This window comes from Streptopelia decaocto (assembly GCF_964273445.1).
Source record: "Streptopelia decaocto genome assembly, contig: HAP1_SCAFFOLD_465, whole genome shotgun sequence".
Classification (NCBI taxonomy): Eukaryota; Metazoa; Chordata; class Aves; order Columbiformes; family Columbidae; genus Streptopelia; species Streptopelia decaocto.
In genome coordinates this window covers 57,507-71,525 of record NW_028117314.1, presented here as the reverse complement: position 1 = coordinate 71,525, position 14,019 = coordinate 57,507, and the positions used below count along the sequence as shown (strand labels likewise).

Genomic DNA, 14,019 nt, shown 5'->3' with positions numbered 1-14,019 from the left:
CCTTGCGCATCCATTAGGCCGCCCCCGACCTTCTTCCCGTGGTGCTTTGCGCCGCGCTCCCTCTAACAGGCGGGGACCTTCCTCCCATGGTGCTTTGCGCCGCGCTCCTATAGCCCCCACCCCGCCCCCGGACCCTCTTCCCATGGTGCTTTGCGCCGCGCTCGTTAACCCCCCCAGCGGACCTTCTTCCCATCATGCCTTGCGCCGCGCTCCTTTAGTCCCCCCCCTCCCCCGGACCTTCTTCCCATCATCCCTTGCGCCCCCCCCCCCCATCCATGATGAGCCCCAGTCGGTGTCGCCGCCTTTAATGTCCCCAAAGCGTGTCCCCCGCTGTCCCCGTTGTTTCCGGTTGGTGTCCCCGTTGTTGTCCCCGGTGTCCCCGTTGCCCTCAGCAGAGCCGGATGCAGCCGCCGTGTCCGGTGCAGGCTGGGGGGGGGGCACGGGGTGAGCGGGGACACGGGGACAGTGGGGGGGGGGGAGGAGTCAGTGGGGACGCTCCAATGACGGTTTCGGGGTCCCCCCAGTTCCCAATGACGGTTTCAATGCCCCCCAAGTAACCAATTATGGATTCAGTGCCCCCCCAGTTCCCAATGACGGTTTCAACGCCCCCCCAAGTAACCAATTATGGATTCAGTGCCCCCCCCGTTCCCAATGACGGTTTCAATGCCCCCCCAGTTCCCAGTGACGGTTTCAATGCCCCCCCAAGTAACCAATTATGGATTCAGTGCCCCCCCAGTTCCCAAAAACCGTTTCAATGCCCCCCCAGTTCCCAATGACGGTTTCAACGCCCCCCCAAGTAACCAATTACGGATTCAGTGCCCCCCCAGTTCCCAATGATGGTTTCAATGCCCCCCAGTTCCCAATGACGGTTTCAATGCCCCCCCAGTTCCCAATGACGGTTTCAATGCCCCCCCAGTTCCCAATGACGGTTTCAACGCCCCCCCAAGTAACCAATTATGGATTCAGTGCCCCCCCAGTTCCCAAAAACCGTTTCAATGCCCCCCCAGTTCCCAATGACGGTTTCAATGCCCCCCCAAGTAACCAATTACGGATTCAGTGCCCCCCCAGTTCCCAGTGACGGTTTCAATGCCCCCCCAGTTCCCAGTGAGGGTTTCACTGGGAACAATAGGGGATGGGGGGGACATGGGGACCATGGGGACCATGGGGACAGTGCGGGGGGGACACGGGGGACAATGGGGACAGTGGGGGATGGGGGGGACACGGGGGTGACACGAGGGGACAGGTGGTGACAGGGGGACAGGAGGGGACAATGGGGACACTTGGGGACAGGAGGTGACACAAGGGGACAGAGAGTGACAGGAGGGGACAGGAGGTGACAATGGGGACACTTGGTGACAGGAAGTGACACGAGAGGACAGGAGGGGACACCAGGGGACACCTGGTGACAGGAGGTGACACAAGGGGACAGGGAGTGACAGGAGGGGCCAGGGGGGACAGGTGGTGACAGGGGGTGACAATGGGGACACTTGGTGACAGGTGGTGACACAAGGGGACAGGAGGGGACACAAGGGGACAGGAGGTGACATGAGGGAACAGGGAGTGACATGAGGGGACAGGAGGGGACACAAGGGGACAGGTGGTGACAGGCGGTGACATGAGGGGACAGGAGGTGACAATGGGGACACTTGGTGACAGGAGGGGACACGAGGGGCCAGGGGGTGACAGGAGGTGACACGAGGTCACAGGAGGTGACAATGGGGACACCTGGTGACAGGAGGGGACACAAGGGGACAGGAGGGGACAGAGAGTGACACGAGGGGACAGGAGGTGACAATGGGGACACCTGGGGACAGGAGGGGACACAAGGGGACAGGAGGGGACAGAGAGTGACACGAGGGGACAGGAGGTGACAATGGGGACACCTGGGGACAGGAGGGGACAGGTGGTGACATGAGGTGCCAGGGGGTGACCCAAGGTGACAATGGGGACACTTGGTGACAGGAGGTGACAGGAGGGGACAGGAGGTGACAATGGGGACACTTGGTGACAGGAGGGGACATGAGGGGACAGGAGGTGACAATGGGGACACTTGGTGACAGGAGGGGACAGGAGGTGACACAAGGGGCCAGGGGGTGACAGGAGGGGACATGAGGGGACAGGAGGTGACAATGGGGACACCTGGTGACATGAGGGGACAGGGAGTGACACAAGGGGCCAGGGCACCCCCTTGGTGACAGGTGGTGACCCGAAGGGACAGGAGGTGACAATGGGGACACTTGGTGACAGGAGGGGACAGGAGGTGACAATGGGGACACTTGGTGACAGGAGGGGACAGGTGGTGACAGGAGGTGACACGAGGGGACAGGGGGTTACAATGGGGACATTTGGTGACAGGGGGTGACACAAGGGGGCACGAGGGGATGGGAGGTGACAATGGGACACTTGGTGACAGGAGGGGACACAAGGTCACAGGAGGTGACAGGAGGGGACATAAGGGGACAGGAGGGACCAGGGAGTGACATGAGGGGACAGGGGGTGACACGAGGGGACAGAGAGCGACATGAGGGGACAGGAGGTGACAATGGGGACAGCTGGGGACATGAGGGGACAGGGAGTGACACAAGGGGCCAGGGCACCCCCTTGGTGACAGATGGTGACCCGAGGGGACAGGAGGTGACAATGGGGACACTTGGTGACAGGAGGGGACAGGTGGTGACAGGCGGTGACATGAGGGGCCAGGGGGTGACAGGAGGTGACATGAGGGGACAGGAGGTGACAATGGGGACACCTGGTGACACAAGGGGACAGGAGGGGACAATGGGGACACTTGGGGACAGGAGGGGACAGGGAGTGACAGGAGGGGACAGGGGGTGACAATGGGGACACTTGGTGACAGGAGGGGACAGGAGGTGACAATGGGGACACCTGGTGACACAAGGGGACAGGAGGGGACAATGGGGACACTTGGGGACAGGAGGGGACAGGGAGTGACAGGAGGGGACAGGGGGTGACAATGGGGACACTTGGTGACAGGAGGGGACAGGAGGTGACAATGGGGACACTTGGGGACAGGAGGTGACACCTGGTGACAGGAAGTGACACGAGGGGCCAGGGGGTGACAGGAGGGGACAGGAGGTGACAATGGGGACACCTGTTGACAGGAGGTGACACGGGGGGCCAGGGGGTGACAGGAGGTGACAAGCGGTGACCCGAGGTGACGGGAGGTGACAATGGGGACAGGAGGTGACAGGAGGGGACATGAGGGGACAGGAGGTGACATAAGGGGACAGGAGGGACCAGGGGGTGACACGAGGTGACAGGAGGGGACACGAGGTGACAGGAGGTGACAGGCGGCGACAAGGTGACGCGCACCCTGCAGGCTGCTCCAGAAACTGTCCCGGGTGGCGTCCCCGGTGACGGCGCCGGGAGCCGCCGGGTTGCGGCGGGTGCTGGTGACACTGAGGGCGCGGCCCCCGTCCCCAACCCCCGTCACCTCCACCTCCAGCACGTGCCAGTCGGGGACCCTGCGGGACAATGGGGACAATGGGGACAATGGGGGACAATGGGTGACACGGGGGTGGGACACCGGGGGTGACAATGGGTGACACTGGGTGACATGAGGTGACAATGGGTGACACGGGGGTGGGACACGGGGTGACAATGGGTGACAGTGGGTGACATGAGGTGACACTGGGTGATAATGGGTGACACAGGGGCGGGACACTGGGGGTGACATGAGGTGACACAGGGTGACAATGGGTGACATGAGTTGACATGGGGTGACAATGGGTGACACTAGGTAACATGGTATGACATGGGGTGACACGGGGTGACACTGGGTGACATGAGGTGACAGTGGGTGACACTGGGTGACATGGGGGTGGGACACAATGGGTGACACAGGGTGACACGGGGTGACAGTGGGTAACACAGGGTGACACAGGGTGACACTGGGTGACATGGGGGTGGGACACAGGGGGTGACATGGGGTGACATTGGGTGACATGGGGGTGGGACACAATGGGTGACACGGGGGTGGGACATGGGGTGACACTGGGTGGCATGAGGTGACAATGGGTGACAACGGGTGACACGGGGGCAGGACACCGGGGTGACAATGGGTGACACTGGGTGACATGAGGTGACAGTGGGTGACACTGGGTGACACGGGGATTGGACACGTGGTGACACTGGGTGACATGAGGTGACACTGGGTGACAATGGGTGACACGGGGGTGGGATACAATGGGTGACACTGGGTGACACAGGGTGACATGGGGGTGGGACACGGGGTGACACTGGGTGACAATGGGTGACATGGGGATGGGACACGGGGTGACAATGGGTGACACAGGGGTGGGACACAGGGCATGACAATGGGGTGACAGTGGGTGACATGAGGTGACAATGGGTGACACGGTGGTGGGACACAGGGGGTGACAATGGGTGACAGTGGGTGACACGGGATGACATAGGGTGACCCTGGGTGACATGAGGTGACACTGGGGTGACAGTGGGTGACATGAGATGACACTGGGTGACATGAGTTGACACAGGGTGACATGGGGGGACATTGGGGTGATATGAGGTGACACAGGGTGACAATGGGTGACATGGGGTGACACAGGGTGACATGAGATGACACAGGGTGACAATGGGTGACACAAGGTGACATGGGGGGACATTGGGGTGACACTGGGTGACGCAGGGTGACAATGGGTAACATGAGTTGACACTGGGTGACACAAGGTAACACTGGGTGACACAGGGTGACAGTGGGTGACATGGGGTGAAATAAGGTGACATGGGGTGAAATAAGGTGACACAGGGTGACACTGGCTGACATGAGGTGACACAGGGTGACACTGGGTAACATGGTATGACATGGGGTGACATAAGCTGACATGGGGTGACACAAGGTGACAATGGGTGACAATGTCCCACCCCGGCTCGGCCACCAGCCTGGCCCGCACGACATCGAAGCCGAGCCGCGGGGCCACCATGGCATTGACATTCTGGGGACACAGGGTGACAATGGGTGACATGGGGTGACACTGGGTGACAATGGGTGACACTGGGTGACACAGGGGTGGGACATGGGGTGACATGGGGTGACATGAGGTTACACAGGGTGACACGGGGTGACACTGGGTGACTTGAAGTGACATGAGGTGGCATGGAGTGACATGAGGTGACACAGGGTGACATGGAGTGACACTGGGGTGACATGAGGTGACACAGGGTGACAATGGGTAACATGAGTCGACAATGGGTGACATGAGATGACACAGGGTGACAATGGGTGACACAAGATGAAAATGGGTGACACTGGGTGACATGGGGTGACAGTGGGTGACATGGGATGACACGGGGTGACACGGGATGACAATGGGTGACACAGGCTGACAGTGGGTGACATGGAGAGACACTGGGTGACACAGGGTGACAATGGGTGACACGGGATGACATGGGGTGACACAGGGTGACATGGTATGACATGGGGTGACATGGGGTGACATAAGTTGACACTGGCTGACATGGGGTGACACAGGGTGACAGTGGGTGACACAGCGTGACATGGGATGACACGGGATGACAATGGGTGACATGGGGTGACACTGGGGTGACAGTGGGTGACATGAGATGACACTGTGTGACATGAGTTGACAATGGGTGACACAAGGTGACACAGGGTGACAATGGGTGACAGGGGGTGACACTGGGTGACACAGGATGACACTGGATGACATGGGGTGACAATGGGTGACATGGGGTGACATAAGGTGACACAGGGTGACATGAGGTGACACAGGGTGACAATGGGGTGACATGGAGGTGGGACACGGGTGACATGGGGTGACACTGGGTGACATGAGGTGACACAGGGTGACAATGGGGTGACACTGGGTGACACAAGATGACAATGTGTGACATGGGGTGACACAGGATGACATGAGGTGACACTGGGTGACATGAAGTGACATGAGGTGGCATGGAGTGACATGAGATGACACAGGGTGACATGAGTTGACATAGGGTGACAATGGGTGACACTGAGGTGACACGGGGTGACATTGGCTAACATGGGGTGACAATGGGTGACATGAGATGACACTGTGTGACATGAGTTGACAATGGGTGACACAAGGTGACACTGGGTGACACAGGGTGACATGGGATGACATAGGGTGACAGTGGGTGACAATGGGTGACAACAGGTGACACAAGGTGACACAGGGTGACACAAGGTGACACAGGATGACACTGGGTAACATGGTATGACATGGGGTGACACTGGGTGACAATGGGTGACACAAGGTGACATGGGGGGACATTGGGGTGACCCTGGGTGACATGGAGTGACACAGCGTGACAAGTGACAATGGGTGACATGGGATGACACAGGGTGACACTGGGTAACATGGTATGACATGGGGTGACATAAGTTGACACTGGCTGACATGAGGTGACACAGGGTGACAATGGGTGACACTGGGTGACACAGGGTGACACAAGGTGACAATGGGTGACAATGTCCCACCCCGGCTCGGCCACCAGCCGCGCCCGCACGCCGTCGAAGCCGAGCCGTGGGGCCGCCATGGCATTGACATTCTGGGGACAATGGGTGACACTGGGTGACACGAGATGACACGGGGTGACAATGGGTGACATGGGGTGACACAGGGTGACAATGAAGTGACACTGGGTGACATGGGGTGACACAGGGTGACATGGGATGACATATGGTGACACTGGGTGGCACAAGGTGACACAGGATGACACTGTGTGACATGGGATGACATGGGGTGACACGAGGTTACACAGGGTGACAATGGGTGACACGGGGGTGGGACATGGGGTGACACTGGATGACATGAGGTGACACTGGGTGACATGGGGTTGGGACACAGGGGGTGACAATGGGTGACACAGGGGTGGGGCACAGGGGGTGACATGGGGTGACACTGGGTGACATGAGGTGACAGTGGGTGACACTGGGTAACATGGTACGACATGGGGTCACACTGGGTGACATGAGGTGACACTGGGTGACAATGGGTGACACGGGGGTGGGACACAATGGGTGACACTGGGTGACACAGGGTGACATGGGGGTGGGACATGGGGTGACACTGGATGACATGAGGTGACACTGGGTGACAATGGGTGACATGGGGGTGGGACACAGGGGGCGACATGGGGGTGACATTGGGGTGGGACACAGGGTGACAATGGGTAACAGTGGGTGACATGAGGTGACACTGGGTGACAATGGGTGACACGGGGGCGGGACACCGGGGGTGACTTGGGGTGACACAGGGTGACAATGGGTGACATGAGTTGACATGGGGTGACAATGGGTGACATGAGGTGACACTGGGTGACACAGGGTGACAATGGATGACACGGGGTGACACGGGATGACATAGGGTGACAATGGGTAACATGAGTTGACAATGGGTGACACGAGATGACAATAGGTGACACAAGGTGACACTGGGTGACATGGGGTGACAGTGGGTGACACGGGATGACATGGGTGACACGAGGTAACACTGGGTGACATGGAGTAACACGGTATGACATGGGGCGACACAGAGTGACACGGGGTGACACAGGGCAACACAAGGTGACACAGGGTGACAATGGGTGACATGGGGTGACAATGGATGACATGAGGTGACACGGGGTGACAATGTCCCACCCCGGCTCGGCCACCAGCCGCGCCCGCACGCCGTCGAAGCCGAGCCGCGGTGCCGCCAGCGCGGCGGCCGCCATGGCGTTGACGTTCTGGGGACACAGGGGACAGAGCGGGCGCAGGGGACCCTCGTACAGCAGCTCCCGCGTCCCCGAGGCCACCGCGGCCGCCACCCGGCCCCGCAGCCACCCCCCCGCGCGCAGGGACCGCGGGGACGTCGACAGCGTCACCGTCAGCGCCTGTGGGGACACGGGGACATGAGGGGACAGAACCCGTGGCACCGTGGACACGTGGCCCCATGTCCCATATCACCCCGTCCCCATGTCCCATATCCCCATGTCCCCCTGTCCCTATTGTCCCCATGTCCCATATCACCCTGTCCCCATGTCCCCACGTCTCATGTCCCCATATCCCCATGTCCCCATGTCCCATATCCCCATGTCCCATTGTCCCCATATCCCTCTGTCCCCATGTCCCCATATCCCCCTGTCCCCATGTCCCATATCACCCTGTCCCCATGTCCCCATGTCCCCATATTCCCATGTCCCCATATCCCAATGTCCCCATTGCCCCCATTGTCCCCATGTCCCATTGTCCCCATATCCCCATGTCCCCATATCCCCATGTCCCATTGTCCCCTTATCCCTCTGTCCCCATGTCCCATGTCCCCATGTCCCCATATCCCCATGTCCCATTGTCCCCTTATCCCTCTGTCCCCATTGTCCCCATGTCCCCATTGCCCACATTGTCGCCATGTCCCCATATCCCCATGTCCCCATTGTCCCCAATGTCCCCATTGTCCCCATGTCCCCATTGCCCCCATTATCCCCATTGTCCCCATCATCCCCATTGTCACCTGCAGGGTCCCCACCCGGTCTATCTTCTCTATGTCGCCATTGTCCTCACTGTCCCCATTGCCCCCATTGTCCCTATGTCCCCATGTCCCCACTGTCCCATTGTCCCCTTATGCCCCTGTCCCCATTGTCCCCATATCCCATATCCCCCCATCCCCATGTCCCATGTCCCCATGTCACCATGTCCCCATTGCCCCCATTGTCCCCATTGTCCCCATTGTCCCCATGTCCCCATTGTCACCTGCAGGGTCCCCACCCCATCCATCCTCTCGATGTCCCCATTGCCCCCATTGTCCCCATTACCCCCATGACCCCCATTGTGCCCATGTCCCATTGTCCCCATATCCCCATTGTCCCCATCACCCCCATTGCCCCCATTATCCCATCGCCCCCATTGTCCCCATTGTCCCCGTTGTCCCCACGTCCCCATTGTCACCTGCAGGGTCCCCACCCGGTCTATCTTCTCTATGTCGCCATTGTCCTCACTGTCCCCATTGCCCCCATTCTCCCTATGTCCCCATGTCCCCACTGTCCCATTGTCCCCTTATCCCCCTGTCCCCATGTCCCCATATCGCCATGTCCCCATTCTCCCCATGTCCCATGTCCCCATGTCCCCATATTCCCATGTCCCCATATCCCAATGTCCCCATTGCCCCCATTGTCCCCATGTCCCATTGTCCCCATGTCCCCATGTCCCCATATCCCCATGTCCCATTGTCCCCTTATCCCTCTGTCCCCATTGTCCCCATGTCCCCATTGTCCCCATTGCCCCCATTGTCCCCATTGTCCCCATTGCCCCCAATGTCCCCATTGTCCCCATTGCCCCCATGTCCCATGTTCCCATGTCCCCCTGTCCCCATGTAACCATTGTCACCTGCAGGGTCCCCACCCGGTCCATCCTCCCTATGTCCCCATTGTCCCCATTGTCCCCACTGTCCCCATTGCCTCCATTGCCCCCATTGTCCCCATTGTCTCATTGTCCCCATTGCCTCCATTGCCCCCATTGTCCCCATTGTCTCATTGTCCCCATTACCCCCATTGCCCCCATCGCCCCCATTATCCCCATCGCCCCCAATGCCCCCATCGCCCCCATCGTCCCCACTGTCACCTGCAGGGTCCCTGCTCGGTCCATCCTCTCGATGTCCTCGCAGCCCCAGAGCGCCCCCCGGGGGACATAGAGTGTGTGGCCCCATCTTTCCGCTGCCCCCTGCAGGCGCCGCCGCGTCTCCGCGTCCGCCAGCGCCGACGGGGACCCCAGCTGGGCGGGGACAGTGTCACCAGGGGGGACAGGGATGTCCCCAGTGTCACCAATGGGGTCAGGGACATCCCCAGTGTCACCCTGAGTGACCCCAGCTGGGCGGGGACAGTGTCACCAGGGGGGACAGGGATGTCCCCAGTGTCACCAATGGGGATGGGGACATCCCAGTGTCACCAATGGGGTCAGGGACATCCCCAGTGTCACCCTGAGTGACCCCAGCTGGGCGGGGACAGTGTCACCAGGGGGGACAGGGATGTCCCCAGTGTCACCAATGGGGTCAGGGACATCCCCAGTGTCACCCTGAGTGACCCCAGCTGGGCGGGGACAGTGTCACCAGTGGGGACATGGATGTCCCCAGTGTCACCAGTGGGGACAGGGACATCCCCAGTGTCACCAATGGGGATGGGGACATCCCAGTGTCACCCTGAGTGACCCCAGCTGGGCGGGGACAGTGTCACCAGTGGGGACAGGGACACCCCCAGTGTCACCAATGGGGACAGGGACATCCCCAGTGTCACCAATGGGGATGGGGACATCCCAGTGTCACCAATGGGGACAGGGAAAGTGTCACCAATGGGGACAGGGACACCCCCAGTGTCACCCTGAGTGACCCCAGCTGGGACGGGGACATCCCCAGTGTCACCAATGGGGACAGGGACATCCCCATGTCCCCCTGTCCCCCTTGTCCCCATGTCCCATATCCCCATGTCCCCATGTCCCATTGTCCCCTTATCCCTCTGTCCCCATGTCCCCATATCCCTCTGTCCCATATCCCCATGTCCCCATGTCCCCATATCCCCATGTCCCCATATCCCCACGTCCCCATGTCCCCATGTCCCCATGTCCCCATGTCCCCATATCCCTCTGTCCCATATCCCCATATCCCCATGTCCCCATATCCCCATATCCCCATGTCTCCATATCCCCATATCCCCATGTCCCCATATCCCCATGTCCCCATGTCCCCATATCCCCATGTCCCCATGTCCCCATGTCCCCATGTCCCATATCCCCATATCCCCATGTCCCCATGTCCCCATATCCCCATGTCCCCCTGTCCCCCTGTCCCCTGTCTGTCCCATGTCCCCTGTCTGTCCCATGTCCCCTGTCCGTCTGTCCCATGTCCCCTGTCCGTCTGTCCCATGTCCCCACCATCAGATCCGCGTGTTTCAAAATTTCTTCTCCGTGCTCTTGGGCCACCGAGGGATGAGAAACCTCGACCACCAGCTGCACCCCCCTGGGCAGGACAGACGGACATGGGGACAGACATGGGGACATGGGGACAGGGGGACAGGGGGACAGGGGGACATGGGACATGGGGACAGGGGGACATGGGGATATGGGGACATGGGGATATGGGGACAGGGGCGCAGAGGTGACACATGACACGGGTGACACGGGTGACACGTGACTCGGGTGACACATGACATGGGTGACATGTGACATGGGTGACACAGGTGACACGGGTGACACATGACACGGGCGACACATGACATGGGTGACACAGGTGACATATGACACAGGTGACATGGGTGACACATGACACGGGTGACACATGACACGGGTGACCCAGGTGACACATGACCCAGGTGACCCAGGTGACACGTGACACGGGTGACATGTGACACAGGTGACACGGGTGACACAGATGACACATGACACGGGTGACAGATGACACAGGTGACACATGACCCGGGTGACCCGGGTGACACATGACACGGGCGACATCTGACACGGGTGACACGTGACCCAGGTGACACGTGACACAGGTGACACAGGTGACACATGACACAGGTGACACATGACACGGGTGACACATGACACGGGTGACACAGGTGACATATGACACAGGTGACACGGGTGACACATGACACAGGTGACATGTGACACGGGTGACCCAGGTGACACATGACACAGGTGACACGTGACACAGGTGGCACGGGTGACACATGACACGGGTGACAAAGTGACACGTGACTCGGGTGACACAGATGACACATGACACAGGATACACGTGTGACACATGACACGGGTGCCACGTGACACAGGTGACACGTGACTCGGGTGACACAGATGACACAGGTGACACGGGTGAGACAGGTGCCACGTGACACGGGTGCCACGTGACACGGGAGCCACGTGGCCCGGCCGCTCACGTGCTCGGCAGGTCGCGCAGGTCCCAGAGGGGGAGGGGCGGGGGGAGGGGCCGCTCGGGCCCCCCCCGCCTCCACACGAAGCCCAGAGACATCCCGCAGGGGGCGCCCTCGGCCAGCAGGCGGGCGGCCAGGAACTGGCCTGGGGACCATAGAGACACCATAGAGACCAGCGACCAGAGAGACCAGAGAGACCATAGAGACACCAGAGACCATAGAGAGACCAGAGAGACCAGAGAGACACCACAGAGACCAGAGAGACACCATAGAGACCAGAGACCATAGAGACCAGAGAGACCATAGAGACACCAGAGACCATAGAGAGACCAGAGAGACACCACAGAGACCAGAGAGACACCAGAGAGACACCATAGAGACCAGAGACCATAGAGACCAGAGAGACACCAGAGAGACCATAGAGATCAGAGAGACCAGAGAGACCAGAGACACCCCAGAGAGACCATAGAGACACCATAGAGACCAGAGAGACCAGAGAGACCAGAGAGACACCATAGAGACACCAGAGAGACACTATAGAGACACCAGGGAGACCATAGAGACCAGAGAGACCATAGACACCAGAGAGACCATAGACACCAGAGAGACACCAGAGAGACCATAGAGACCAGAGAGACACCAGAGAGACACCAGAGAGACCATAGAGACACCAGAGAGACACCATAGAGACACCAGAGAGACACCAGAGAGACCATAGAGACACCAGAGAGACACCATAGAGACACCAGAGAGACCATAGAGACACCAGAGAGACACCAGAGAGACACCATAGAGACACCAGAGACCAGAGAGACCATAGAGACACCAGAGACCAGAGAGACCATAGAGACACCAGAGAGACACCAGAGAGATACCACAGAGACCATAGAGACACCAGAGAGACCACAGAGACCATAGAGACACCAGAGAGACACCATAGAGACACCACAGAGACCAGAGAGACCAGAGAGACACCATAGAGACCCCTGAGAGACCCCACAGAGACCCGTAGAGACCCCATAGGACCCCATAGACACCCCATAGACCCCCCTTAGAGACCCATAGACACCCCATAGACACCCACAGAGACCCATAGAGACCCCATAGAGACCGCATAGAGACCCCAGAGACACCCCATAGAGACCCATAGACACTCCATAGACACCCCATAGAGACCCCTGAGAGACCCATAGAGACCCATAAGACACCCCATGGGACACATAGAGACCCCATGGGACACCCCATAGAGACCCCATAGAGACCCGTAGAGACCCATACACACCCCATAGAGACCCATAGAGACCCCATAGGGACCCATAGACACCTCATAGAGACCCATAGACACCCCATGGGACCCATAGAGACCCCATAGACCCCCCATAGAGACCCATAGAGACCCATAGACACCCCATAGAGACCCATAGACACCCCATAGCCCCCATACCCAGGCGTCCGTAGCCCAGGATCCCCACACGGCGACAGCGCGGAGCCCCCGACCCCTCCATGGCCTGGGAACGAGAGCTGCCCCACGGCTGCCCCATAAGTGACCAGAGCTGACCCATAGCTGACCCATAACTGACCCACAAGTGACCAGAACTGACCCACCGCTGCCCCATAAGTGACCAGAGCTGACCCATAAGACACCCCATAGAGACCATAGAGACCCCATAGACACCCATAGAGACCCATAGAGACCCCAAGGTCACCCCATAGAGAACCCATAGAGACCCCATAGACACCCCGTAGAGACCCCATAGAGACCGCATAGACACCCATAGAGACCCATAGACACCCCATAGAGATCCCATAGAGACCTATAGACACCCCATAGACACCCCAAAGACACCCCATAGGGACCAATAGACACCCCATAGAGACCCCATAGAGACCCATAGACACCCCAAAGATACCCCATAGAGACCCATAAACACCCCATAGAGACCCCTGAGAGACCCCATAGACACCCCATAGAGACCCATAGAGACCTATAGAGACCGCATAGACAGCCCATAGAGACCCTATAGTCACCCCATAGAGACCCAGAAACCCCATAGAGACCCCATAGACACCTCATAGAGACCCATAGACACCCCATAG

General features: G+C 59.3%; 1 protein-coding gene across 1 annotated transcript; it reads right to left on the bottom strand.

The window, feature by feature from the left end:
* Positions 1 to 353: 353 nt before the first annotated feature.
* Positions 354 to 13,427, bottom strand: ASPDH (aspartate dehydrogenase domain containing; the record flags this gene model as incomplete). The annotated part of the gene is made up of 7 exons (XM_082076496.1): positions 354 to 426; positions 3,334 to 3,485; positions 7,667 to 7,899; positions 9,623 to 9,772; positions 10,925 to 11,009; positions 11,929 to 12,067; positions 13,367 to 13,427. 7 exons carry the CDS (start codon positions 13,425 to 13,427, stop codon positions 389 to 391), a joined length of 858 nt encoding a protein of 285 aa, XP_081932622.1. The 3' UTR covers positions 354 to 388.
* Between the last annotated feature and the right edge of the window lie 592 nt (positions 13,428 to 14,019).